Source organism: Salvelinus fontinalis, chromosome 7 (genome assembly GCF_029448725.1).
Source record: "Salvelinus fontinalis isolate EN_2023a chromosome 7, ASM2944872v1, whole genome shotgun sequence".
Classification (NCBI taxonomy): domain Eukaryota; kingdom Metazoa; phylum Chordata; class Actinopteri; order Salmoniformes; family Salmonidae; genus Salvelinus; species Salvelinus fontinalis.
The window spans coordinates 24,590,339-24,615,155 of record NC_074671.1 but is presented as its reverse complement, the minus strand read 5'-3'; the positions used below and the strand labels follow the sequence as shown (position 1 = coordinate 24,615,155).

General features: G+C 46.7%; 1 protein-coding gene across 5 annotated transcripts in view; it reads left to right on the top strand.

The window, feature by feature from the left end:
• Positions 1-24,817, top strand: part of LOC129859263 (E3 ubiquitin-protein ligase HECW1) — an 82,383-nt gene that overhangs the window by 11,596 nt on the left and 45,970 nt on the right. For 4 of the 5 annotated variants that reach the window (XM_055928807.1, XM_055928805.1, XM_055928810.1 and 1 more), the window contains 4 exons: positions 206-313; positions 2,632-2,726; positions 14,007-14,082; positions 22,656-22,825. In XM_055928807.1, coding sequence (XP_055784782.1) covers positions 206-313; positions 2,632-2,726; positions 14,007-14,082; positions 22,656-22,825 — 449 coding nt within the window. Of the gene's footprint in view, positions 1-205; positions 314-2,631; positions 2,727-6,603; positions 7,069-14,006; positions 14,083-22,655; positions 22,826-24,817 lie in introns of those variants that run through there. The other variant, XM_055928809.1, reaches the window with a different exon arrangement.

Below are 24,817 nucleotides of genomic sequence, written 5' to 3'. Positions count from 1 at the left end.
GTACACGTTGGTTCAACGTAATTTCATTGAAATGACATGGAAACAATGTTGATTCAACCAGTGTGTGCCCAGTGGGAGGTTTATACCTTTTCCCCACTGACATTTGTCAAGTTCACAGTAACCTTTGATTACAGTGAGCTTGCAAAATAATATAGAAGCTACAATATATACTGTTACATTGTGTATGATGTTCCTGTTCATTTAGATGAGGGACTGTCGGAGAACTTTCTGGACTACAAGAACCGGGGAGTGAACGGCTCCCACAAGGGCCAGATTGTGTGGAAGATCGATACCAGCTCCTACTTTGCAGATTGTAAGTATACCTATCTCCTTTAAAATCACATTTTAAATGTCGACAGGTCAACTGGTAGCAGATATTCTGAGACTGCGCCTGTTGTTTTATCACTATGTGTGAGATTTGAAGTTCAGCATTGTAACACGTCCTGTTATACTGTTGCATGTAGAGCATGTTGTTTACCTGTAGGAGAGTTGATAGCTCGTTTCAAGCCCTCTGTGTTGTTTTGTCATAAGTATTTAGACTACATTGGATGTTTACTGGCCTAAGCAAAATGTTAGTATTTATCTGTTGGATGTCGCAAGCTGTTAGAATTATACCATGAGGTGATACTTTATTTATACTAATTAAAATGGTGCATCAGGCTACAGGCAGGCACGGATGTTTCCGAGGGCTGCAGAAATCACAGTGAGGCAGACTCAAATACCCACTCTCTCCTCCAGATGTCGGGAACTTTCTGACAATTTCACCACCAATTTGTCAGCCAGGGAGATTATTTTTTGTTTTTTTATAACTTTTTTTGCGATTATGCAAAATATGTCCCATTATCCACATTTCTGTCCATATCTCATTCTCAAACCTGCCACCGCCGACCAGGACGGATGTATTGATTTCTCTCTCCCTTGCTATTCATCTCCGACAGGGATATGACAACTAGCAGGACTAATGTCTGCTGCTCACATGGCAGCCTGCCTGATCTGTGGCTGGGACTCAGGATCAGTCCAAACAAACCACCTTATCTACTGCCGAGGCTGCAGAAAGCCCAAGCCTAGAGAGAGATATCCTCAGGTTCCCTGTGGAAAAGCCTGACACTCCCCTGTGGTGGCAGAGCCCAATGACTGTGCTAGGAATGCTTAAATAAGGGGAGCCCATTTTTGTGTGACAAGCAGATAGTGATTTTTCGTTAGAGCCTCCCTTGGATACAAATGGAATGTGTTACAGAGTGAAATGGTACCCTATTAGTTAGGTGACAGAGGAGCAGGTGTGAGCTGTTTTCAGACTGAGACACACACACACAGGGGAAGTCAAGTAGAGCGTTCAGAAAGTGGGTCTTTTCTGGTTGTTATTTTTTTTGCTCAGCTCTGATTTTCTGTTTTTAGAACATGTGTAGTAACTGCATGAGGAGACGGATTTGGCAGCACAAATTCACCTGGGACTCTCCTCTCGTGAACACTGCCACCACCCACCTCTTTGTCATCACAATGTGTGTTCCCTAGAGCATGATTCTCTCTCTCTCTCTCTCTCTCTCTCTCTCTCTCTCTCTCTCTCTCTCTCTCTCTCTCTCTCTCTCTCTCTCTCTCTCTCTCTCTCTCTCTCTCTCTCTCTCTCTCTCTCTCTCTCTCACACACAATAGATAAGAATGCACATGCCTATCCTAAATTGATTTAATCTCCTATTATGTCAGCCGACGCCTCTTTAACCTACACTGGCTGTATCGCAATGATAGCAGTACAATTTAGAGGAAAATGAAAAGTTAAAAAAATACAATGATGTTGAAGTGATTGACATCCCTCATTGGATACAGTGGATTATAGTCTGTCACACAACAATGATGAACTGTAGTGCTCCATCTCTGCCTTACTCCTCCACCAACCTGATGATGATGTCAACAAAGGGATTAGGGTTGGATCATCCTGTCAGGAAGCCTGCCGTTGTCTCTGTCACTACTGTTCTCTATTCCCTCCATCCCTCTGTCCAATCCATCCCTCTGTCCAATCCATCCCTCCATCTAATCCAGTGGGTCACGGGAAGCGAAAAAAATGACTTTGTAGTGATGTGACCTTAATCTCACCTCTCTCTCTCTCTCTCTCTCTCGATCTCTCTCTCTCTCGATCTCTCTCGATCTCTCTCGATCTCTCTCGATCTCTCTCGATCTCTCTCGATCTCTCTCGATCTCTCTCGATCTCTCTCGATCTCTCTCGATCTCTCTCTCTCTCTCGATCTCTCTCTCTCTCTCTCTCTCTCTCTCTCTCTCTCTCTCTCTCTCTCTCTCTCTCTCTCTCTCTCTCTCTCTCTCTCTCTCTCTCTCTCTCTCTCTCTCTCTCTCTCTCTCTCTCTCTCTCTCTCTCTCTCTCTCTCTCGTTATCCCTTATTCTCTCTCTCTCTCTCTCTCTCTCTCTCTCGTTATCCCTTATTCTCACTCCCTCTTTCTCTCTCTTTCAGTATGTCTCACTCTCTCTCTTGATTTTGACACGCTCACTGGATGTGACTATTTTAGTCAAAAGTGTCGTCTGACGGAACAATTGGTGGCCATTCATTGAAATGTGTCAAGAAAAGGGCACTTAAAGTTAAAATCTCTCTCTCTCTCTCTCTGTTTCTTTCCCTCTCTCCTGCAGCGGAGACTAAGATATGCTTCAAGTATTACCATGGTGTGAGTGGAGCCCTGCGAGCCACCACACCCAGTGTGACAGTGAAGAATGCATCTGCCCCTGTGAGTGTCACCACAACACACCCTCGTCTTAACCCCTCCCCTCTGTCCTCCTCCCTAATGTTCCGTGTAGAAGTTAACCAATAGGCACAGATCGAATAACCTATAGCCACATATTTTGTAACCTATAGGCACAGGTCTAGCACAGATCTAGGATCAGCTTATGTTGGCGTTTAAAAAAAGAGACATTTGATAAACCTATACAGACCCTACTGTAGCTGCTACCGACCCGTAGCACTCACGGCTGTAGCCATTAAGTGCCTCGAAAGGCTGGTCATGGCTCACATCAACACCATTATCCCAGAAACCCTAGACCCACTCCAATTTTTATACCGCCCAACAGATCCACAGATGACGCAATCTCTATAGCACTGAACACTGCCCTTTCCCACCTGGACAAAAGTAACACCTATGTGAGAATGCTATTCATTGACTACAGCTCAGTGTTCAACACCATAGTGCCGCCAAAGCTCATCACTAAGCTACGAACCCTGAGACTAAACACCTCTGCAACTGGATCCTGGACTTCCTGACGGGCCGCCCCCAGGTGGTAAGGGTAGGTAACAACACACCCGCCCCACTGATCCTCAACACAGGGGCCCCTCTGGGGTGCGTGCTCAGTCCCCTCCTGTACTCCCTGTTTACTCATGACTGCATGGCCAGGCACGACTCCAACACCATCTTTAAGTTTGCCGATGACACAACAGTGGTAGGCCTGATCACCAACAACGACGAGACAGCCAATAGGGAGGAGGTCAGAGACCTGGCCGTGTGGTGCCAGGACAACAACCTCCCCCTCAACGTGATCAAGACAAAGGAGATGATTGTGGACTACAAGAAAAAGATGGCCGAGCACGCCCCCATTCTCATCGACGGGGCTGCAGTGGAGCAGGTTGAGAGCTTCAAGTTCCTTGGTGTCCACATCACCAACAAACTAACATGGTCCAAGCACACCAAGACAGTCGTGAAGAGGGCACGACAAAACCTATTCCCCCACAGGAGACTGAAAAGATTTGGCATGGATCCTCAGATCCTCAAAATGTTTTACAGCTGCACCATCGAGAGCATCCTGACTGGTTGCATCACTGCCTGGTATGGAAACTCGGCCTCCGACCGCAAGGCACTACAGAGGGTAGTGCGAACGGCCCAGTACATCACTGGGGCCAAGCTTCCTGCCATCCAGGACCTCTATACCAGGCGGTGTCAGAGGAAGGCCCTAAAAATTGTCAAAGACTCCAGGCACCCTAGACATAGACTGTTCTCTCTGCTAACGCACGGCAAGCAGTACCAGAGGGCCAAGTCTAGATCCAAGAGGCTTCTAAACAGCTTCTACCCCCAAGCCATAAGACTCCTGAACACCTAATCAAATGGCTACCCAGACTATTTGCATTGCCCCCCCCCCCCCCCCCCCCCCCCCCTCTTTTACACCACTGCTACTCTCTGTTGTTATCATCTATGCATCGTCACTTTAAAAACTCTACCTACATGTACATATTACCTCAACTAACCGGTGCCTCTTCACATTGACTCTGTGCCGGTACCCCCCTGTATATAGTCTCACTACTGTTATTTTAGGGGAGGGGATAGTGATGAGCTTTTAGGGGGGGAATAGTCTGGGTAGCCATTTGATTATCTGTTCAGTAGTCTTATGGCTTGGGGTAGAAGCTGTTTAGAAGCTGTTTAGAAGCTGTTTAGAAGCCTCTTGGACCTAGACTTGGCGCTCTGGTACCGCTTGCCGTGCGGTAGCAGAGAGAAAAGTCTATGACTAGGGTGGCTGGAGTCTTTGACAATTTTTAGGGCCTTCCTCTGACACCGCCTGGTATAGAGGTCCTGGATGGCAGGAAGCTTGGACCTGGTGATATACTGGACCGTACGCACTACCCTCTGTAGTGCCTTGCTGTCAGAGGCCGAGGAGTTGCCATACCATGCAGTGATGCAACCCATCAGGATGCTCTCAATGGTGCAGCTGTAAAACATTTTGAGGATCTGAGGACCCATGCCAAATCTTTTCAGTCTCCTGAGCGGGAATAGGTCTTTTCGTGCCCTCTTCACGACTGTCTTGGTGTGCTTGGACCATGTTAGTTTGTTGGTGATGTGGACGCCATGTAACTTGAAGCTCTCAACCTGCTCCACTACAGCCTCGTTGATGAGAATGGGGGCGTGCTCAGTCCTCCTTTTCCTGTAGACCACAATCATCTCCTTTGTCTTGAACATGTTGAGGGAGAGGTTGTTGTCCTTGCACCACACGGTCAGGTCTCTGACCTTCTCCCTATAGGCTGTCTCATTGTTGTTGGTGATCAGGCCTACCACTGTTGTGTCATCAGCAGACTTAATGATGGTGTTGGAGCTGGCCGTGCAGTCATGAGTGAACAGGGAGTACAGGAGGGGACTGAGCACGCACCCCTGAGGGGCCCCTGTGTTGAGGATCAGTGTGGCGGATGTGTTGTTACCTACCCTCAACACCTGGGGGCGGCCCATCAGGAAGTCCAGGATCCAGTTGCAGAGGAAGGTGTTTAGTCCAAGGGTCCTTAGCTTATTGATGAGCTGTGAGGGCACTATGGTGTTGAACGCTGAGCTGTAGTCAATGAATAGCATTCTCACATAAGTGTTCCTTTTGTCCAGGTGGGAAAGGGCAGTGTGAAGTGCAATAGAGATTGCATCATCTGTGGATCTGTTGGGGCGGTATGCAAATTGGAGTGGGTCTAGGGTTTCTGGGATAATGGTGTTGATGTTGGCCATGACCAGCCTTTCAAAGCACTTCATGGCTACAGACGTGAGTGCTACGGGTCAGTAGTCATTTAGGCAGGTTATCTTAGTGTTCTTGGGCACAGGGACTATGGTGGTCTGCTTGAAACATGTTGGTATTACAGACTCAGACAGGGAGAGGTTGAAAATGTCAGTGAAGACACTTGCCAGTTGGTCAGCGCATGCTCTGAGTACACATCCTGGTAATCCGTCTGACCCAGCGACCTTGTGAATGTTCAAATGTTTAAAGGTCTTACTCACATCGGCTGTGGAGAGCGTGATCACACAGTCTTCCGGACCAGCTGATGCTCTCATGCGTGTTTCAGTGCCATTTGCCTCGAAGCGAGCATAGAAGTTATTTAGCTCGTCTGGTAGGCTCGTGTCACTGGGCAGCTCTCGGTTGTGCTTCCCCTTGTAGTCTGTAATAGTTAGCAAGCCCTGCCACATCCGAAGAGCTTTAGATCCGGTGTAGTATGACTCGACCCTAGTCCTGTATTGACGCTTTGCCTGTTTGTTGGTTCGTCGGAGGGCATAGCGTGATTTATTATAAGCTTCTGGATTAGAGTCCCGCTCCTGCCCTTTATCTCGGTGCGAATGTTGCCTGTAATCCATGGCTTCTGGTTGGGGTATGTACGTACAGTCACTGTGGGGATGACATCCTCGATGCACGTATTGATAAAGCCAGTGACTGATGTGGTGTACTCCTCAATGACATCTGAAGAATCCTGGAACATATTCCAGTCTGTGCTAACAAAACCGTCCTGTAGTTTAGTATCTGCTTCATCTGACCACTTTTTTATAGACCGAGTCACTGGTGCTTCCGGCTTTTATTTTTACATGTAAGCAGGAATCAGGAGGATAGAATTATGGTCAGATTTGCCAAATGGAGGGCGAGGGAGAGCTTTGTACGCGTCTCTGTGTGTGGAGTAAAAGTGGTCTAGAATAATTATTTCCCCTCTGGTTGCACATTTAACATGCTGATAGAAATGATTTAGATTTCCCTGCATTAAAGTCAACACAGTGTTGTGTTGTGTGTGTTGGCCAGTCATTGTGTGAGTCACTTTGACTGCATTGGCTTCTACCATCTCCTGTCCTTTTGCTTTGATAACATAAGCCCGTGGACCTGTCGTTGCATACTTCTTAATTCAACATTGAACGTTGGTCCTGGCTGGTAGTGCAGTGTTTGACCTAAGCTAGGCTAGCTATAGTGTTACCGCGGCTGCCTGCCGTTGTGCTGGCGTGGCCACCAGAAATGCTGATCACCTCTAAACCTGATCTGACTACTGTATTCCTGGTTTAAAATAACCTCACCTTGTCAGAGGGAGAGAGAAGGCTGAAGTGGTTGAGCTAGAGTACACATCAAACGGACATGGGCAGAGGAAGGGGGCCCTAGCTTCAGTGCTTCACTACAGTACTGACGCCTGTCAGGAAGATAGATGATGGAGTGGACATGCTCGGCCGCTTTGGACCGATGAGGCGAAGTGTGTTTGTGTGTGTGGTGTGTGATTCATGGAGAGACGGCCAACAGCTGTGACTGATGGTGTCTCCGAGACGCACTGAGAGGAGGAGGAGGAGGACTCTACTCACCTGGCTGGCCTGGGTAATAGATGGCCAGTTCATTTCTCTCTGCTTCTTGTACTCTCTTGTCCTCTCTTTCTCTACTGCTCACTCTCACACTTTACCTCTCACTTTCTCTGCCTCTCACTCTCACCCTCGACCTCTTACTTTCTCTCTCCTTCTCTTTCTCTTTCTTTCTCTCTCTCTCTCTCGTTCTCTCGCTCTCTCTCTCCCTCCCCACTCTCTCTCTTCCTATGTGTGACAGTATCTGTTTTGTTAACTCCTGGTAGTGTTCTGCTCTATTCTGCCAAAGGGCATAACGCTTGAAGTTTGAAGATGGTTGTCGCTTAGTGTATTAAATCATTTATATTCAGCGTAGGCGTCGTCTAAGTAGCAGGTGTCAATCTAGTAGTTAAATGATAGCATTTCTGTATCAAAAATGTACAAAGTGGTGTTCACTTTAACTGTCATGTGTTGTCGCTTGCATACTAACCTCAGGCTGTAGGAGAGGTGGCTGTGTACTGAGATAAGGAGCCTGTCAAATCAGAGAATCAGTGTGGAACTGTCCCTATCGTCTCTTGTGTTTCATCTCAGATCACACACACACACACACACACACACACACTGTGTTATCTGTGTTACTGGCTTGGCGTTTCCTCTCAAGGGACTCTCCTTCCAAGAATGTGTACTAGATTACAAATGGCTTGACTGAGAAACCCACAGCCATAATACTAAACAACACAATGTATGGTGACATCCACAGAGCTGGGATGTAAACCTTATAACCTGTTCTTCCCATCCATCAGTGTACCCATACTGGTAAAATGCCAGAGCCCACAGGAGGTCCCAGACATATTGGGTCGCTGTTGTGGGCATCTGCATCTGCATCTGCAGGGAGGAGATTTGTTGTGGTGAATTGGGGGGGTGGGGGGGGGGGTGGAGATGTATTTATCATCAGTGTTATCTGCCCATCACCGTCTGTGTGACTCTCTTTGCTTCACTTCTCCAGATGAACTGGGCCCTCTTTGCTCCCACTCTTTCATCACTCTCAAAGCCCTCTATTACATTAGAAATTAGGTGAAGTTATTTACAAAAATGACAGTGTTTGGCTCAGGTCTACCTCCATTGTAGAAGCTTGGTTCTCCCTCTGCCGTGTGATCGGCAGTGGGAGTGTGTGTGGTTATCTGCTCTGTCCATGTCATGGATCTCGTTTTGAGGTGTAAATGTGTCTTTGTGTCTTTGAAACTGGGAGTGATTGTGTCTCTATGCTCTCTCTGTGTGTGTGTGTGTGTGTGTGTGTGTGTGTGTGTGTGTGTGTGTGTGTGTGTGTGTGTGTGTGTGTGTGTGTGTGTGTGTGTGTGCGCGCAATGCACACGCGCATCTATGTCAGCATAAAGTATATGTATGTATGCGTCTCTGTCCTCACTGTGTCCTGACTCTTTAGTCTAAGCCGTGCCATGTGCTGAGCTGACAGGACCGCTGTGTAAGCTTTTCACTCAGTGGGGCGCCAGCCTTAGCAGTCAGCAGAGCAGCCGCACTGCAGAGGAGAATCCCCCTCTCCTCTTCTCACTCTCTCTCCCTCTGCCTTTGAATCTGACGCTGCCTCGCTGAATCTGACTCGACCTATCAATACCCCACTGGCCCTAGTCTGGCCTCAAGTCAGAGTAGGTTCACCTGGGCCATGGCCATAGGCTTTTTGGGGGCCTCAGGGGCTGAAAGACAAAGCATCGGTGTAAAACCCTGCAGTGGAAAAGGGACATATCAAATCAAATCAAATTGTATTGGTCACATACACATGGTTAGTAGATGTTATTGCGAGCGTAGTGAAATGCTCATGCTTCTAGAGACGACAGTGCAGCAGTATCTAACAGGTAATATCTATCAATTCCACAACAAAACCTAATATCTAACAAATTCCACAACAAAACCTAATACACACAATCTAGTAAAGGAATGGGATAAGAATATATAAATATAAAATATATGGATGAGCAATGACAGAGCGGCTAAGATGCAATAGATAGTATAGAATAGATAGTGTAGGATATAGTATACAGGATATACATATGAGATAAGTAATGCGAGATATGTAAACATTATTACAGTGGCATTATTAAAGTGACTAGTGTTCCATTTATTCAAGTGATATCAATTCTGTAGGTAGGCAGCCGCCTCTCTGTGCTAGTGATGGCTGTTTAACAATCTAATGGCTTTGAGATAGAAGCTGTTTTTCAGTCTCTCGGTCCCAGCGTTGATGCACCTGTACTGACCTCGCCTTCTGGATGGAAGTGGGGTGAACAGGCAGTGGCTTGGGTGGTTGTTGTCCTTGTTGATTTTTTTCACCTTCCTGTGACACCGGGTGTTGTAGGTGTCCTGGAGGGCAGGTAGTTTGCCCCCGGTGATGCATCGTGCAGACCGCACCACCCACTGGAGAGTCCTGCGGTTGTGGGCGGTGCAGTTACCGTACCAGGCAGTGATATAGCCCGACAGGATGGTCTCGATTGTGCACCTGTAAAAGTTAGTGAGGGTTTGAAGAGGTGCTGTTGCGCCTTCTTCACCACACTATCTGTGTGTGTGGACCATTTCAGTTTGTCGGTGATATGTACACCGAGGAACTTAAAACTTTCCACTGCTGTCCCTTCGATGTAGATAGGGAGGTGCTCCCTTTGCTGTTTCCTGAAGTCCACGATCATCTTTTTTGTTTTGCTGACATTGAGTGAGAGGATAGTTTCCTGACACCACACTCCAAGGGCCCTCACCTCCTGTAGGCTGTCTTGTCATTATTGGTAATCAAGCCTACCACTGTTGTGTCGTCTGCAAACTTGATGATTGAGTTGGAGTCGTGCATGGCCACACAGTCGTGGGTGAACAGGAAGTACAGGAGGGGGCTGAGATCAGCAGAGTGGAGATGTTGTTTCCTACCTTCACCACCTGGAGGCGGCCCGTCAGGAAGTCCAGGACCCAGTTACACAGGGCGGGGTCAAGACCCAGGGACTCAAGCTTAATGATGAGTTTGGAGGGTGCTATGGTGTTGAATGCTGAGCTGTAGTAAATTAACAGCATTCTTACATAGGTATTCCTCTTGTCCAGATAGGATAGGGCAGTGTGCAGTGTGACGGCGATTGCATCATCTGTGGACCTATTGGGGCGGTAAGAAAATTGAAGTGTGTCTAGGGTGACAGGTAGGGTGGAGGTGATATGATCCTTGACTAGTCTCTCAAAGCACTTCATTATGACAGAATTAGTCATTTAGTTCAGTTACCTTGGCTTTCTTGGGAATAGGAACAATGGTGGCCATCTTGAAGCATGTGGGGACAGTAGACTGGGATAGGGATTGATTGAATATGTCCGTAAACACACCAGCCAGCTGGTCTGCGCATGCTCTGAGGACGCAACTAGGGATGCCATCTGGGCCGGCAGCCTTGCGAGGGTTAACACGTTTAAATTTTATACTCACGTCGGCCACGGAGAAGGAGAGCCTACAGTCTTTGGTAGTGGGCCGCATCGGTGGCACTGTATTGTCCTCAAAGCGAGCAAAGAAGTTGTTTAATATGTCTGGAAGCAAGACGTTGTTTTCTGTAGACCCTGCCTCATGCGTCTCGTGTTTGAGCCGTTGAATTGCAACTCCACTTTGTCTCTCTGCTAACACTTTACTTGTTTGATTGCCTTACGGAGGGAATAACTACACTGTTTGTTTTCTGCCATATTCCCAGTTGCCTTGCCATAATTAAATGCGGTGGTACGTGCTTTCAGTTTTGCGCAAATGCTGCCATCAATCCACGGTTTCTGGTTAGGGAAGGTTTTAATAGTCACAGTGGGTACAGCACCTTCAATACACTTCCTTATAAACTCGCTCACCGAGTCAGCGTATACACCAATGTTGTTGTCTGAGGCTACCCGGAACATATCCCAGTCCACGTGATCAAAGCAATCTTGAAGCGTCGAATCCGATTGGTCAGACCAGCGTTAGATAGACCTAAGCACGGGTTCTTCTTGTTTTAGTTTCTGCCTATAGGAGGAGAGCAACAAGATGGAGTCATGGTCAGATTTGCCAAAAGGAGGGCGGGGGCCTTGTGTGCATTGTGGAAGTTAGAGTAGCAATGGTCGAGCATGTTAATCCCTTGTGTACTGCAATCAATATGCTGATAGAATTTAGGTCGCCTTGTTCTCAAATTAACTTTGTTAAAATCCCCAGCTACAATAAATGCAGCCTCAGGATATATGGTTTCCAGTTTGCATAAAGTCCAGTGAAGTTCCTTGGTTGCGTCTTGGTATCCGCTTGCGGGGGGATATACACGGCTGTGACAATAACCGAGGAGAGTTCTCTTGGGAGATAACACGGTTGGCATTTGATTGTGAGGAATTCTAGGTCAGGTGAACAAAAGGACATGAGTTCCTGTATGTTGTTACAATTACACCATGAGTCGTTAATCATGAAACACACCCCCCCACCCTTCTTCTTACCGGAGAGATGTTTAATTCTGTCGGCGCGATGCACTGAAAATCCCGTTGGCTCCTGACTCAGACAGCATGTCCCCAGCTAGCCATGTTTCCGTGAAACAGAGTATGTTACAATCCCGGATATCTCTTTGGAAAGCAACACTTGCCCTGATTATGTCGACTTTGTTACCTAGGGACTGGACATTAGCAAGTAATATACTCGGAAGCGGTGGGTTCTGTGCGCGCATCCGAAGCCTCACTAGAAGACCTCTCCGGCACCCTCTCCTCCGGTGGCGTTGTTTTGGGTCGGCCTCTGGAATCAGTTCAAATGCCTTGGGAGGTGCAGACAAAGGATTCGCTTTGGGAAAGTTGTATTCCTGGTCGTAATTCTGGTTGTGCTGGTGAATTGGCATCTCTCTGATATCAAATAGTTCTTCCCGGCTGTATGTAATAACACTTAAGGTTTTCTGGACTAACAATGTAAGAAATAATACATAAAAAAACTAAATACTGCACAGTTTCCTAAGGACTAGAAGCGAAGCTGCCATCTCTATCGGTGCCATCTTTAATAATAATGCACATATGTACTAGGTCCTACCCCACCACATCCCATGGCTTTTATAGACACACTCCTACCATAGCAATCTCCTTTTGTCAGCAAAGCTCTCTGTTCCACTGTCTGTGTACACTACGTGATGACTCTAATCTAGCATCTCTCTCTCTCTATCTCTCTTTCATTGTGATGACTTCTACACCATTGGATTCAATTAGAGGTTTTGTTCTCTGAACTGGAAGATGACAAAGATGGTAGACAAATGAAGATGTCCCACTCAGGCTGTTTACCATTGAAAAAAAATGGTCAGTTCCGATCTGCTTAACAGGGTGGCTCTCCCATAGGCACCCATGCATTAGCAGCTGGGTCTGGTCTGCTTAGTTCATTAACTGTATATGAACCAGAAAAAACTGAGGGAGTAGGATGTCTCACTTCCTCTTTTGTCTCGGACGATGATAGAACAAGGAAGGTGATATGGGAGAGCTGTCCGACAGATCCGCTCGTTGTCTATTTATGGCTTTTGCCCTTTAATGTAATTCAGATCCACTCTGCAGATGTAGTACGGCTTGATCTTGAGTAAGAGCATTGCCTGCTAAGTCAAATCGTGGGGACAGAGTGCTTAAACATGTATTTTTTTAACTCACCTTTGAAGACTGATGGGTACAGTCCATATTGAGACATTCCTGAAAATATATGCATCGTTTGGTAGAAACAATATTGGATCTTTCAAGAGCAGAAATTAAAACCTCTACAGGTCAGATAGTTATCGAAGTATTTGTTTTCTCCCCTTGGCCCCTCCTCAACCTAAATGCATTATTTGCAGGAAGTAGGACGATCGATTACTGCCTCTCCTCATCAATCATGTCTCACCCTCCAACTGGGCTCAGACATCAGATCAACGTTTAGTTTTGATTACATTTGGTTGAGTTGTGAACTAACATGAATTCAACAACAAATGTCGTTGGATTTAGGTTAGAAGTGGAAAAAATATGAAATGCCTTTACGTTGATTGCTTGTTGCAAATCCAATCAGCTTTCTACGTTGATTCAACGGTGGTTGAAATGATGGAAATGATGGAAATGATGGAAACAACTTTGATTCAACCAGTTTTCTTTGACATCTTTTAATTCAGGATAATAAAAAAAAATCTCACATTTTTATAATCTTGTTATTGTGAAACTAGTGCAAATTCATTTTGTGACTGAATCTATGGTTCAGCTGTAATTTGATTAATCTGGCAGTCAGATTATGTTAATCTCTCTGTGTTACGGTATAATCTGTGAATAGACCTTGTTGTTGGCCTCTGTTTTATGTTCAGGACCAAAGGATTTGCATTTCTGTGTCTACAACTGGTCCAAACACCTGCTCTTAAGGTTATTTTGTTCGCTTGCCAATTGTTTCTGTTTACTGGCATTTAAGGCTTTTGTTTTGTAATAAACATTTAGAAAATGGTGGGCAAAGTCACTTCCCACCGAGATATCAAAAGGGTTTTGAGGGCACGGTACAGATTTGTGAATCTCTAGTGTAGTAAATACAGTGTTGACACACACACACAATTTTCTCCACTATGTCAGAGACAGCTGATGGGTTCTGGGTGTTGGTGTTTCCCCCATCAGAGAGCCCTGGATGGGAGGGCTGATGCAGCTATAGTTTTCCCTGTTCTGAGAAGGCCTCTCCCTGGGGGCCTCTCCCTGCTCTTCCCCTTCCTTCCTGGAGACCGGATCAATTGAGCCCTAATGAATGCAAGGCTATTGATCCCCAGCTCTCAACCAGGCCCATTGTAATGGCCCTGAAATACTGGATCTCACTTCCCAGACAGGACAGGACAGATAAGGAGGACGAGGAGAAGAGAGGGGGCGGGAAGGTAAGGGGAGGTACAGCATGTAACTCACTCCCTACTGTAATGTCACTTCCTTCCTCTCTGTTCCTGTCTATCTCTCATTGCTCTTTCTCATTTTCTCTCTTTCTCTCTGTTTCTTTCCACACAGGTGCTGAAGCCAGTGGTCAGCCAGGAGGTCACACAGAGTCTTGGCAACAGAAGGCTCATCAGTTTCTCTCTCTCAAGTGAGTCCCTCTTCCTCCATCCCTCCATCCCTCTTTTAACACAGGGTGTCACATGGGACAGGAGAAGCTCTGTTTGGCACCATTGATACCTCTTTCTTTCTCTTCAGGTCTATTTTAGTTCAGAAGGTCAGGCTCAATGTCAGTCAATTGATTTATAAATGTGGTCTATTTTAGACTTCAAGGGGAGACGCTCCCTTGTTTTGGTTCTATATCAGGCTTTGTGTCGATATTGTCAATGTTTCATTTTAGCGGGAGAGGGTATAGTCAACAATGCATAAAGCTCTGCTTTTTAACACCAGAACCTCCTGGCCTTTCAGCCTATAAGTACCCGCTAGAGAACGTTCCGGGCGCACCTTTAGCATATGCATCAGATGCATATCAACCCGCAAGGTGATCAAACATAAGCACCACCACTTGATAAATAGTGCATCAACTACTATAAAGGATTCATTGCGTGAATAACTATATCCTTTTAAAACAATTATATCAATAGTTATTTGTTTAGATTGTGTCAAGGATATGTTTTGTATAATTCTACAAAGTCGTAGGGAAAACGTAGGCCTATAGACTATTTTCGTTACCCTTACAATAAAAACATGACAGTGTAATCCATTTGATCAACTTTATTTGTAGATTCGATTAGTAATAGAGTTATAGTAATTAATAAAGTCCAGTTACAGCTTCTTTTGGCAAAATAGAAACTGAAAAATTAATAGTAGAACCAGCCAGGTCACGGGTGAAATTATTTGCTGTATTCCTAAACAAAAGCACCAGTGCATGAACAATTGTAAAGGATGAATTGCATAAATAAATATATTGTAATTGTAATTTTATTATGTTTCTAGTTTTTGCTTAGTAGCCAGAGCAATGTTGCTGGCCAAATGGGCATGTGCTGAATGCAAGGATATTCTTGGAAAGTGACATTTGGAATTAGAGCTAGTTATTTGACAATAATAGGTAAGTGTAATAGAAACTGCAGAATATTCTCTATCTGATACTTGTCTACAGGCTAACTTTTATTATGTGTGAAATTAGTTTCGGTATAGTTTAGGTGTAGTTTTGATGGGCCGGCTGTGCAGGCTGACTGGCATCGTTTGTTTCCCGCTCATCAAGTTGGATAGAGTCAAGGATATGTTTTGCATTATTCTAACGGCCTACTGCAACATATAGAATGTTTTTGTTACCCTTACAATACATTTGATTAGTATCAGAGTTATAGTAAATAAACGGTTCCATAACCTGTCTAGGATGAGGGTGCCGCTAGCGGCACTCCCCCCCCACCCCCACTGAAAAGGCAGAGCCGCGAAATTCAAAAAAAATATTTTTTTTAAATATTTAACTTTCACACATTAAAGTCCAATACAGCTAATGAAAGACACAGATCCTGTGAATCCAGCCAACATGTCCGATTTTTAAAATGTTTTACAGGGAAGACACAATATGTAAAGATGTAAATCTATTAGCTAAAAACACATTAGCATAATCCACCATCTTTTATTTGTCCACCAACACCAGTAGCTATCACCAATTCGGCTAAACTAAGATATTTATAGCCCCTAACCAAGAAAAAAACTCAGATGACAGTCTGATAACATATTTATGGTATGGGATAGGTTTTGTTAGAAAAATGTGCATATTTCAGGTAGATGGCATAGGTTACAATTGCACCCACCGTCACAAATGGACTAGAATAACTACATAGAGCAACGTGTTTACCTACTTACTAATCATCAAACATTTCGTAAAAATACACAGCATACACTAATCGAAAGACACAGATCCTGTGAATACAGACAATATTTCAGATTTTCTAAGTGTCTTACAGCGAAAACACAATAAATCGTTATATTAGCATAGCACATGTGCAAACATTACCCCAGCATTAATTCTAGCCAAAGTGAGCGATAACGTAAACATCGCCAAAATATATTATTTTTTCACTAACCTTCTCAGAATTCTTCAGATGACACCCCTGTAACATCACATTACAACATGCATATACAGTTTGTTCGATAATGTGCATATTTAGCCACCAAAATCATGGTTACACAATGACAAAAGTAGCCCAGCTGGTGAGAAAATGTTGGTGCGCCATATTAGACAGTGATCTACTCTTATACATAAATACTCATAAACGTGACTAAAAAATATAGGGTGGACAGCGATTGATAGACAATTTAATTCTTAATACAATCGCGGATTTACATTTTTTAAATTATCCTTACTTTTCAATACAGTTTGCGCCAAGCGAAGCTACGTCAAAAAACATGGCGTCCTAAGCCACTAACATTTTTCGACAGAAACACGATTTATCATAATAAAAATGTCCTACTTTGAGCTGTTCTTCCATCAGTATCTTGGGCAAAGGATCCTTTCTTGGGTCTAATCGTCTTTTGGTGGAAAGCTGTCCTCTTGCCATGTGGAAATGCCAACTGCGTTCGGGATGAACTGGACTCGTGCCCAGCGATTCACAGCGTTTCAGAAATAAATGTCCCAAAATCGCACTAAACGGATATAAATTGCTATAAAACGCTTTAAATTAACTACCTTATGATGTTTTTAACTCCTATAACGAGTCTTAACATGACCGGAGAAAGATTACTCCCAACACTAATGCTTGGAACAGGTGCGGGTCGGTGTCCTCCACGCGCATGACGCACCAAGAAAAGAGTTGCTAGCTACAGGGTTTTTTAATTTATAGTGCCTGTGAACGCGCAATCGACCCCATTCAAATCGTCATCACGTAAAGGCATCCAGGGGAAGACGTAAGCAGTGTCCGTATACTCATAGCAATAACAGTGGCCTTTTAACTGACTCCAGATCAGGGGCCAACATTTCTGAAATCTGACTCCATGTCAGGGAAATTGCTGTAGAATGGGTTCTGTTCCCCTTAGAGACAAAATTTCAACTCCTATAGAAACTATAGACTGTTTTCTATCCAATAATAATAATAATATGCATATTGTACGATCAAGAATTTAGTGGGAAGCCGTTTCAAAAATTACACGATTAGCATAAATAGTGACAACAGCGCCCCCAGCCTCAACAGGATAACAGCTTCTTTTTACAAAGTAAAATGTAAAAGACAGTGGTATCAACCCCAAAGGCGTGCTGTCAAATGATTTGCTGCTGATAAATAGGCATAACAAACGCATCATTACACTAAACTGAATTAAATCAACCTCTTCACCCTCCTTATCATTCAGTTAGGCCTAATTTAAATTCCATTGTGAAGTAAGGTGCACAATTATCGCCCATTCATCATTCATTCAGTGAGTAGAGATAGAGTGTAAAGGCTGTCAATGTCGTTCTCCTCCTCAGACGAGGAGGAGCATGGATCGGACCAAGATGCGGAGTAGGAGGTATTCATGATTTTAATGGCAAACCAACAAACACTATAAATTAACAAAACAACAAACGTGACTAACCTGCAACAGTCCTGTGTGGCCCAAACGCTAACACAGGAAACAAACACCCACAAAACACCAGTGAAACCCTGGCTGCCTTAGTATGACTCTCAATCAGAGACAAACGATACACACCTGTCTCTAATTGAGAATCATACCAGGCCGAACACAAAACCCCACATAGAAATAGAAAACATAGACTGCCCACACAACACTCACGCCCTGACCAATAAAGACATAAAAAACAAGAGAAAACAGGTCAGGAACGTGACATAACCCCCCCCTTAAGGTGCGAACTCCGGGCGCACCAGCACAAAGTCTAGGGGAGGGTCTGGGTGGGCATCTGACCACGGTGGTGGCTCAGGCTCTGGGCGAGATCCCCACCCCACCATAGTCACTCCCCGCTTCCGTATTCCCCTCCCAATGACCACCCTCCAACTCAACCCACCTAAATGAAGGGGCAGCATCGGGATAAGGGCCAGCACCGGGATAAGGGGCAGCAGCTCCGGGAGAAGGGGCAGCAGCTCCGGGAGAAGGGGCAGCAGCTCCGGGAGAAGGGGCAGCAGCTCCGGGAGAAGGGGCAGCAGCTCCGGGAGAAGGGGCAGCAGCTCCGGGAGAAGGGGCAGCAGCTCCGGGAGAAGGGGCAGCAGCTCCGGGAGAAGGGGCAGCAGTTCCGGGAGAAGGGGCAGCAGCTCCGGGAGAAGGGGCTGCAGCTCCGGGAGAAGGGGCAGCTGCTCCGGGATAAGGGGCAGCTGCTCCGGGATAAGGGGCAGCTGCTCCGGGATAAGGGGCAGCTGCTCCGGGATAAGGGGCAGCTGCTCCGGGATAAGGGGCAGCTGCTCCGGGATAAGGGGCAGCTGCTCCGGGATGAGTGGCAGCTCCGGACTGAGTGGCAGCTCATGACTGGAGGGCAGCTCATGACTGGAGGGCAGCTCATGACTGGCGGGCAGCTCATGACTGGCGGGCGTCTTTGGCAGCTCCTGACTGGCGGGCGTCTCTGGCAGCTCCTGACTGGCGGGCGTCTCTGGCAGCTCCTGACTGGCGGGCGTCTCTGGCAGCTCCTGACTGGCGGGCGTCTCTGGCAGCTCCTGACTGGCGGGCGTCTCTGGCAGCTCCTGACTGGCGGGCGTCTCTGGCAGCTCCTGACTGGCGGGCGTCTCTGGCAGCTCCTGACTGGCGGGCGTCTCTGGCAGCTCCTGACTGGCGGGCGTCTCTGGCAGCTCCTGACTGGCGGGCGTCTCTGGCAGCTCCTGACTGGCGGGCGTCTCTGGCAGCTCCTGACTGGCGGGCGTCTCTGGCAGCTCCTGACTGGCGGGCGTCTCTGGCAGCTCCTGACTGGCGGGCGTCTCTGGCAGCTCCTGACTGGCGGGCGTCTCTGGCAGCTCCTGACTGGCTGGCGTCTCTGGCAGCTCCTGACTGGCTGGCGTCTCTGGCAGCTCCTGACTGACGGACGGCTCTAGCGGCTCCTGACTGACGGACGGCTCTACTGGCTCGGGACAGACGGGCGGCTCTACTGGCTCGGGACAGACGGATGACTCAGATGGCGCTGGGCAGACAGATGGCTCAGATGGCGCTGGGCAGACGGGCAGTTCAGGCACCGCTGGGCAGACGGCAGACTCTGGCCGGCTGAGACGCACTATAGGCCTGATGCGTGGTGCCGGAACTGGAGGTACCGGGCTGAGGGCACGCACCTCAGGGCGAGTGCGGGGAGGAGGAACAGGGCTCTGGTGATGCACTGGAAGCCTGGTGCGTGGTGTAGGCACTGGTGGTACTGGGCTGGGGCGGGAAGGTGGCGCCGGATATACCGGACCGTGAAGGAGGACACGCGCTCTTGAGCACCGAGCCTCTCCAACCTTACCAGGTTGAATGGTCCCCGTAGCCCTGCCAGTGCGGCGAGGTGGAATAGCCCGCACTGGGCTATGCAGGCGAACCGGGGACACCACCTGTAAGGCTGGTGCCATGTACGCCGGCCCGAGGAGACGTACTGGAGGCCAGATACGTTGGGCCGGCTTCATGACATCCGGCTCGATGCCCAACCTAGCCCTCCCAGTGCGGCAAGGTGGAATAGCCCGCACTGGGCTAAGCACGCGTACTGGGGACACCGTGCGCTTTACCGCATAACACGGTGTCTGACCAGTACGACGCCCTCTCACTCCACGGTAAGCCCGGGGAGTTGGCTCAGGTATCCAACCCGGCTTCGCCACACTACCCCTTAGCCCCCCCCCCAGGAAATTTTTGGGTGAGCCTCTCGGGTTTCCAGCCACTCTGCCTTGCAAGCGCCTCATAATGACGCCTCTCCGCTTTCGCTGCCTCCAGCTCCGCTTTGGGGCGGCGACACTCCACTGGCTGTGCCCAGGGTCCTTTACCGTCTAGGATCTCCTCCCAAATCCATTCCTCTTCTCTCCATTGCTTTGGTTCTTGCCGTCCTTCTCCAATCCGCTTGGTCCTGGTTGGGTGGGTGTTTCTGTAAAGGCTGTCAATGTCGTTCTCCTCCTCAGACGAGGAGGAGCATGGATCGGACCAAGATGCGGAGTAGGAGGTATTCATGATTTTAATGGCAAACCAACAAACACTACAAATTAACAAAACAACAAACGTGACTAACCTGCAACAGTCCTGTGTGGCCCAAACGCTAACACAGGAAACAAACACCCACAAAACACCAGTGAAACCCTGGCTGCCTTAGTTTGACTCTCAATCAGAGACAAACGATACACACCTGTCTCTAATTGAGAATCATACCAGGCCGAACACAAAACCCCACATAGAAATAGAAAACATAGACTGCCCACCCAACACTCACGCCCTGACCAATAAAGACATAAAAAACAAGAGAAAACAGGTCAGGAACGTGACATAGAGAGAGAAGCTTTAGCACCTGACTGGGTACCAACGTCCTACAGCACATTTCTTAGCGGGTTAGGTTGGGAGTAGGTGTGAATAAAACAGGTAAAAAGGCTCTAAATGCTTTTTTTGTGATTTCAAAATTCTGACAAACGAGCAGTGTAAAATACAAACATTTAGGAAAAGTCAGGGAAGGAGCAGGACATGGCTTATATTTTTATTTTATTTTTACAAAATCAAACGTCCGTGACCTTTGACCTATGGCGGTTCTAGTGGTAAGGTACCACTACTGACATTTTGGAGGCATCTGTAGCTTTGGAATTTGTCTATATCTATTTGAGCAAGAGCATCGGCGAAAACTTTCAATGCAGTTTCTCCCTCTCTCTTTCTCTCTCCATGGTAGGTGGATAAACTGCATCTTTGTCCTTAGCTATACATACACTTTCTAGTTCTCTTTAAAAGCAAATGTGTAGTTATATTTTGGAAGTGTTTGTTGTTGTGCTCCTTTAAGAGCCAATCGCCCATGCACTGCCTGGGGCTTGTTGTATCTGGCCCTACTGTACTGTGCCCATACCTCCACAGCTCAACATCCCCCACAAGTGTCACTGATGCCCTGGCAATCTGTACTGTAGCTGTTTTTCACATTGCTATGGATAGAGCCTCTGGAGCTACCTTCCAAATGTAGCTGTCTTTCAGATGCCTGTTGGAATGCTCCGTTTGATTCGCTGACCGTGTTCAATATAGGCTTTCATCTTCAGGAACCCTTCAGGGGTCCTCTTTCAAGGCTCTGACTGCTACAGGTCCACAGTTACCTTCCTTTTGTCGCTCTCTAAAGAGGAGCTGAAACCAAGGCCATCCTTTCACGTGCACATAAAGGGGTCACACTTTGGACTTTGGCATGTTATTATATGGAATTTGCATTAAGGTGTAGTTACTGTACATGTATCTACATAGTAACTATATTAGTCATTTGAACATAGTTTTAATTCACCTATTTTACTGCACCATGTACACTCTGGTTATTGAAGTACTTATAGAGTAACTATATGGTACGAGGGCAACATAATGTGAAGAGTAGTCCAGAACTGTTATTTGTGTAAATGTTCAGCTAATAGATGTTACTATGAGCAATGGGAGGCGCCACAAGATGAAACGTATTCTGTATTTTCACGTATCCTCCCTTTTCCCGCCCACTACTCCCTTACCTGGAGTAAAAGCTGAAAAGCTTTTGCCACTCTATCCAAGCTTTCCTCAAACAATGAAACTATACTCCAAACGAGCACTAACATTTCACCAGACGCAGTGAAGCTACACACACTCTCTTTTAACGCACATACATCGTTCAACCCCGCCACACTGTGTGGCTTTAGCCATTGACCGTGTCGTGTTCTCATATATATTTCATTCATAACCACTTCTCTCTTGCTACTGCTTTAGAAATGCTGGTACAAATATGAGCATTAGCGACTTAGCTACCAAGCAGGCCAGTGTTGACTGCTGTCTGTACCCCGTCTCCCGTTATACACAAACCCTCCTTCCCCTGGTCCGCCTTGTCTGCTACCACAGTCACCCCCCTAGAGGTGCAGCATGTACAGCCCTATATATTCACACCAAAGACAGACAGACAGACAGACAGACAGACAGCGGGGTTGATTGGAGTGGAGGAGAGGGAGCTAGCGCTTACAGTCTGAAAGGGGGGGATCTCCTGGCCCAGGCTATTGTTTGTGATTTATCGAGTGGCCCAGAGCAGCTATAGGCAGCGGACACGCAGAGGGAGAGAGAGAACTACACCGCCACAAGCTTTGATCAATGGGGTACGACTAGAGGCCGAGTTGTAAACAAGGCCCAGAACCATTAACAGCAAGATCCACACACTGCGTTTGATCGCTCAGTCTCCCTCTGTTAGGGGATGAATATTTGAACAGGTTATCAGGCTCTTGAGTGGTTTGTAGAATTCTATCTTTCTCGCCCTGTTTCCACGTATTTTATCTTCCTGTTTCTCTCGCCCAACCACCAGCTTTTACCGTACGTCACCCATTTTGTCTTACTTTTTCTTTACATTTGAGTAATGTAGCAGACACTCTTACTGTGTCTGACTTACAGGAGCGATTAAGAGAGTTAAGTGCCTTGCTCAAGGGAACATTGACAGATATTTCACCTAGTCAGCTCGGGGATTCCAACCAGCAACCTTTCCGTTACTGGCCCAACACTCTTAAACGCTAGGCTACCTGCCATCCTGGAGAGGGAATATTTAGAGAGAATATAGTTACATCCCTTCAAACTACAGAATACAGTCTATATGACTCTCTCTCTCTCTCTCAGATGTCCAAGCGGTGGGGCTGAAGAAGGGCATGTTCTTCAACCCTGACCCCTACCTGAAGATCGCCATCCAGCCCGGCAAGCACAGCCTCTACCCCGCGCTGCCCCACCACGGCCAGGAGAAACGCTCCCGCATTGTCTGTAACACCATCAACCCTGTTTGGCAAAGAGAGGTGAGTGTGACTGCTGGGTTGGTAGGGTTGACAGTGGTCTAGGGTTGACAGTGGTCTAGGGTTGCTAGTGGTCTCTGGGTATTCTAGAAACTGTACCTTGTTTCTGTGACAGTGTCACTAGTTTATTCAAGTGTCTTCAGTTTTGAACCCAGGGAGGTATGGCAAGACGCCAGCAAGGGAAAAGCATTATACAGTACGTGTACGTCACAAAACAATACACACACTATACAATATAGAATGGAGGTAGATGTGAAAATAGCTTATACCCTTGGTTGATTGTTAAGTACTTCAATGCTGTTCCATTCCAAATCCGTTTTTATGACAGACCTTTATATAGTTAGGACCTTGTGTCTGTGACCATTTGGCCTGGTTTAGTTCACGAGACTCTAGAGCCACACAGCTGAGGACAAGCCTGCCCTCTCCCTCCCTGTCCCTGTGTTGACTCTGACTTGATAATGATAATGCGTTCATCCTTAATGGATCTTGGTCGGCGTCGATGGATCCTCGATGGCGTCGTGTGTCTGTTAAGGGGATATAATTCTACCCTGACACATGTCTTTTGTGAACATGACTGAACTCAGGGCTTGGGGGAGCCTGCCATTTTGAAAGGCAAATCTGAGAAATGCATGACATGAACAGGGTGAAGAAAGGGATGTAAAGTGTAGGAACTGTGAGAAGAGTTGGTGACAGGCTGCAGTCAAACAGGTTGGGAAGTGTCCCTATTGTGTGTCCCCCTCGACTGTCTGTCTCTGCTACACTGAGTATTTGGCAAGTACATCTAATTCATCTCGCAGACATTGTTCTTGAGAATGTTGACACCGGCCGGGGAAATGCAGTTGACACAGTGGCCTCAAAGCTCTGTGCAAAGTAAGGATTCTAGATAGGGGAAGACTCAAACCTTGGTGTGCCTCTGAGATATTATTGTTTCCCCCACCTATCTTTATGTCTTAGTTTGTACACTGTGCATGCTCAGTTTACCTACTTGGTTAGGAACAAAATGTTTGTCCACACCAGAACAAAGGTACTTTTCCAAAGTAAGGATTTGTCATTGAAGTCCCGGAAGGGGAAAAAAAGCAGGATCAAGATGGAGAAGTTTGGGACGGTTTCATTGGCCTGCTGTGCGTTAACGCAACACAGTTCATTGGGAAAGCTGTAGTGTTGCTGTGTGTTTGTCGAGGACTCGTGTCTGACATTGAGTTTATTTCTCTTCTTCGCGCGGAGCAGAGAGAGAGACTTGAAAAGGGGAGCCCCTGGGAAGCAACGTCTTTGTGGGTTCCTTGATGCTGCCGCTGAGTATCCTTAGAACAGTTCAACTTCACCTCTCAACGCATACCATTCTGCTCCCTCCCTTTTGTCGTAACACTTTGTTAAGTCTGTAGTCTGTACAAGAGAAGGCTCAGGCTTACACTCTATCAATTTGTGATCAATGAGCCAACTCCAGAAAACAAGCCATTAGATATTCATTGATTTACTAATTTATTGGTGGGTTTATTATAATATTGTGTATTTGTCAAAGTTACCTTTTATGTCACAGTTACACTGACTGGTGATTTTTGCCGGCTCACAGAAGAGCCTAAAGAGAATGTGTGTAGGTGTGTATGTGTGTACGTGCGTGTGTGTGCTAAGGAGTTCCTCTCTGTCGCCTCACTACCTACTGTGCGGTTCTTGTGTGACAGAGTGAACGGACTTCCTGTATCTACGTCACAGTGTCCTTATGGGTTCTCCCGTGTATCCCCCAGCACTGAGGCAAGGGAGGACCATGGCACCGAGCCAAACCCCACATAGCTGGAACACACAGCATCTGTGGAACTCACTGGGTGACTTTGACAGTGTGAAAAAGCACTATATGCCTTAAATATTCAATAATGCATTTCTTTCAAAATAGAACTGCAATGAAAAAGAATCTGACCTGGTATGTTTTAGGAGTAATTGCTTCCCTTTGTTTGTTTTTTCAATCCCACATGTGTTTCACGTCAAATAGAAGGTAAGCAT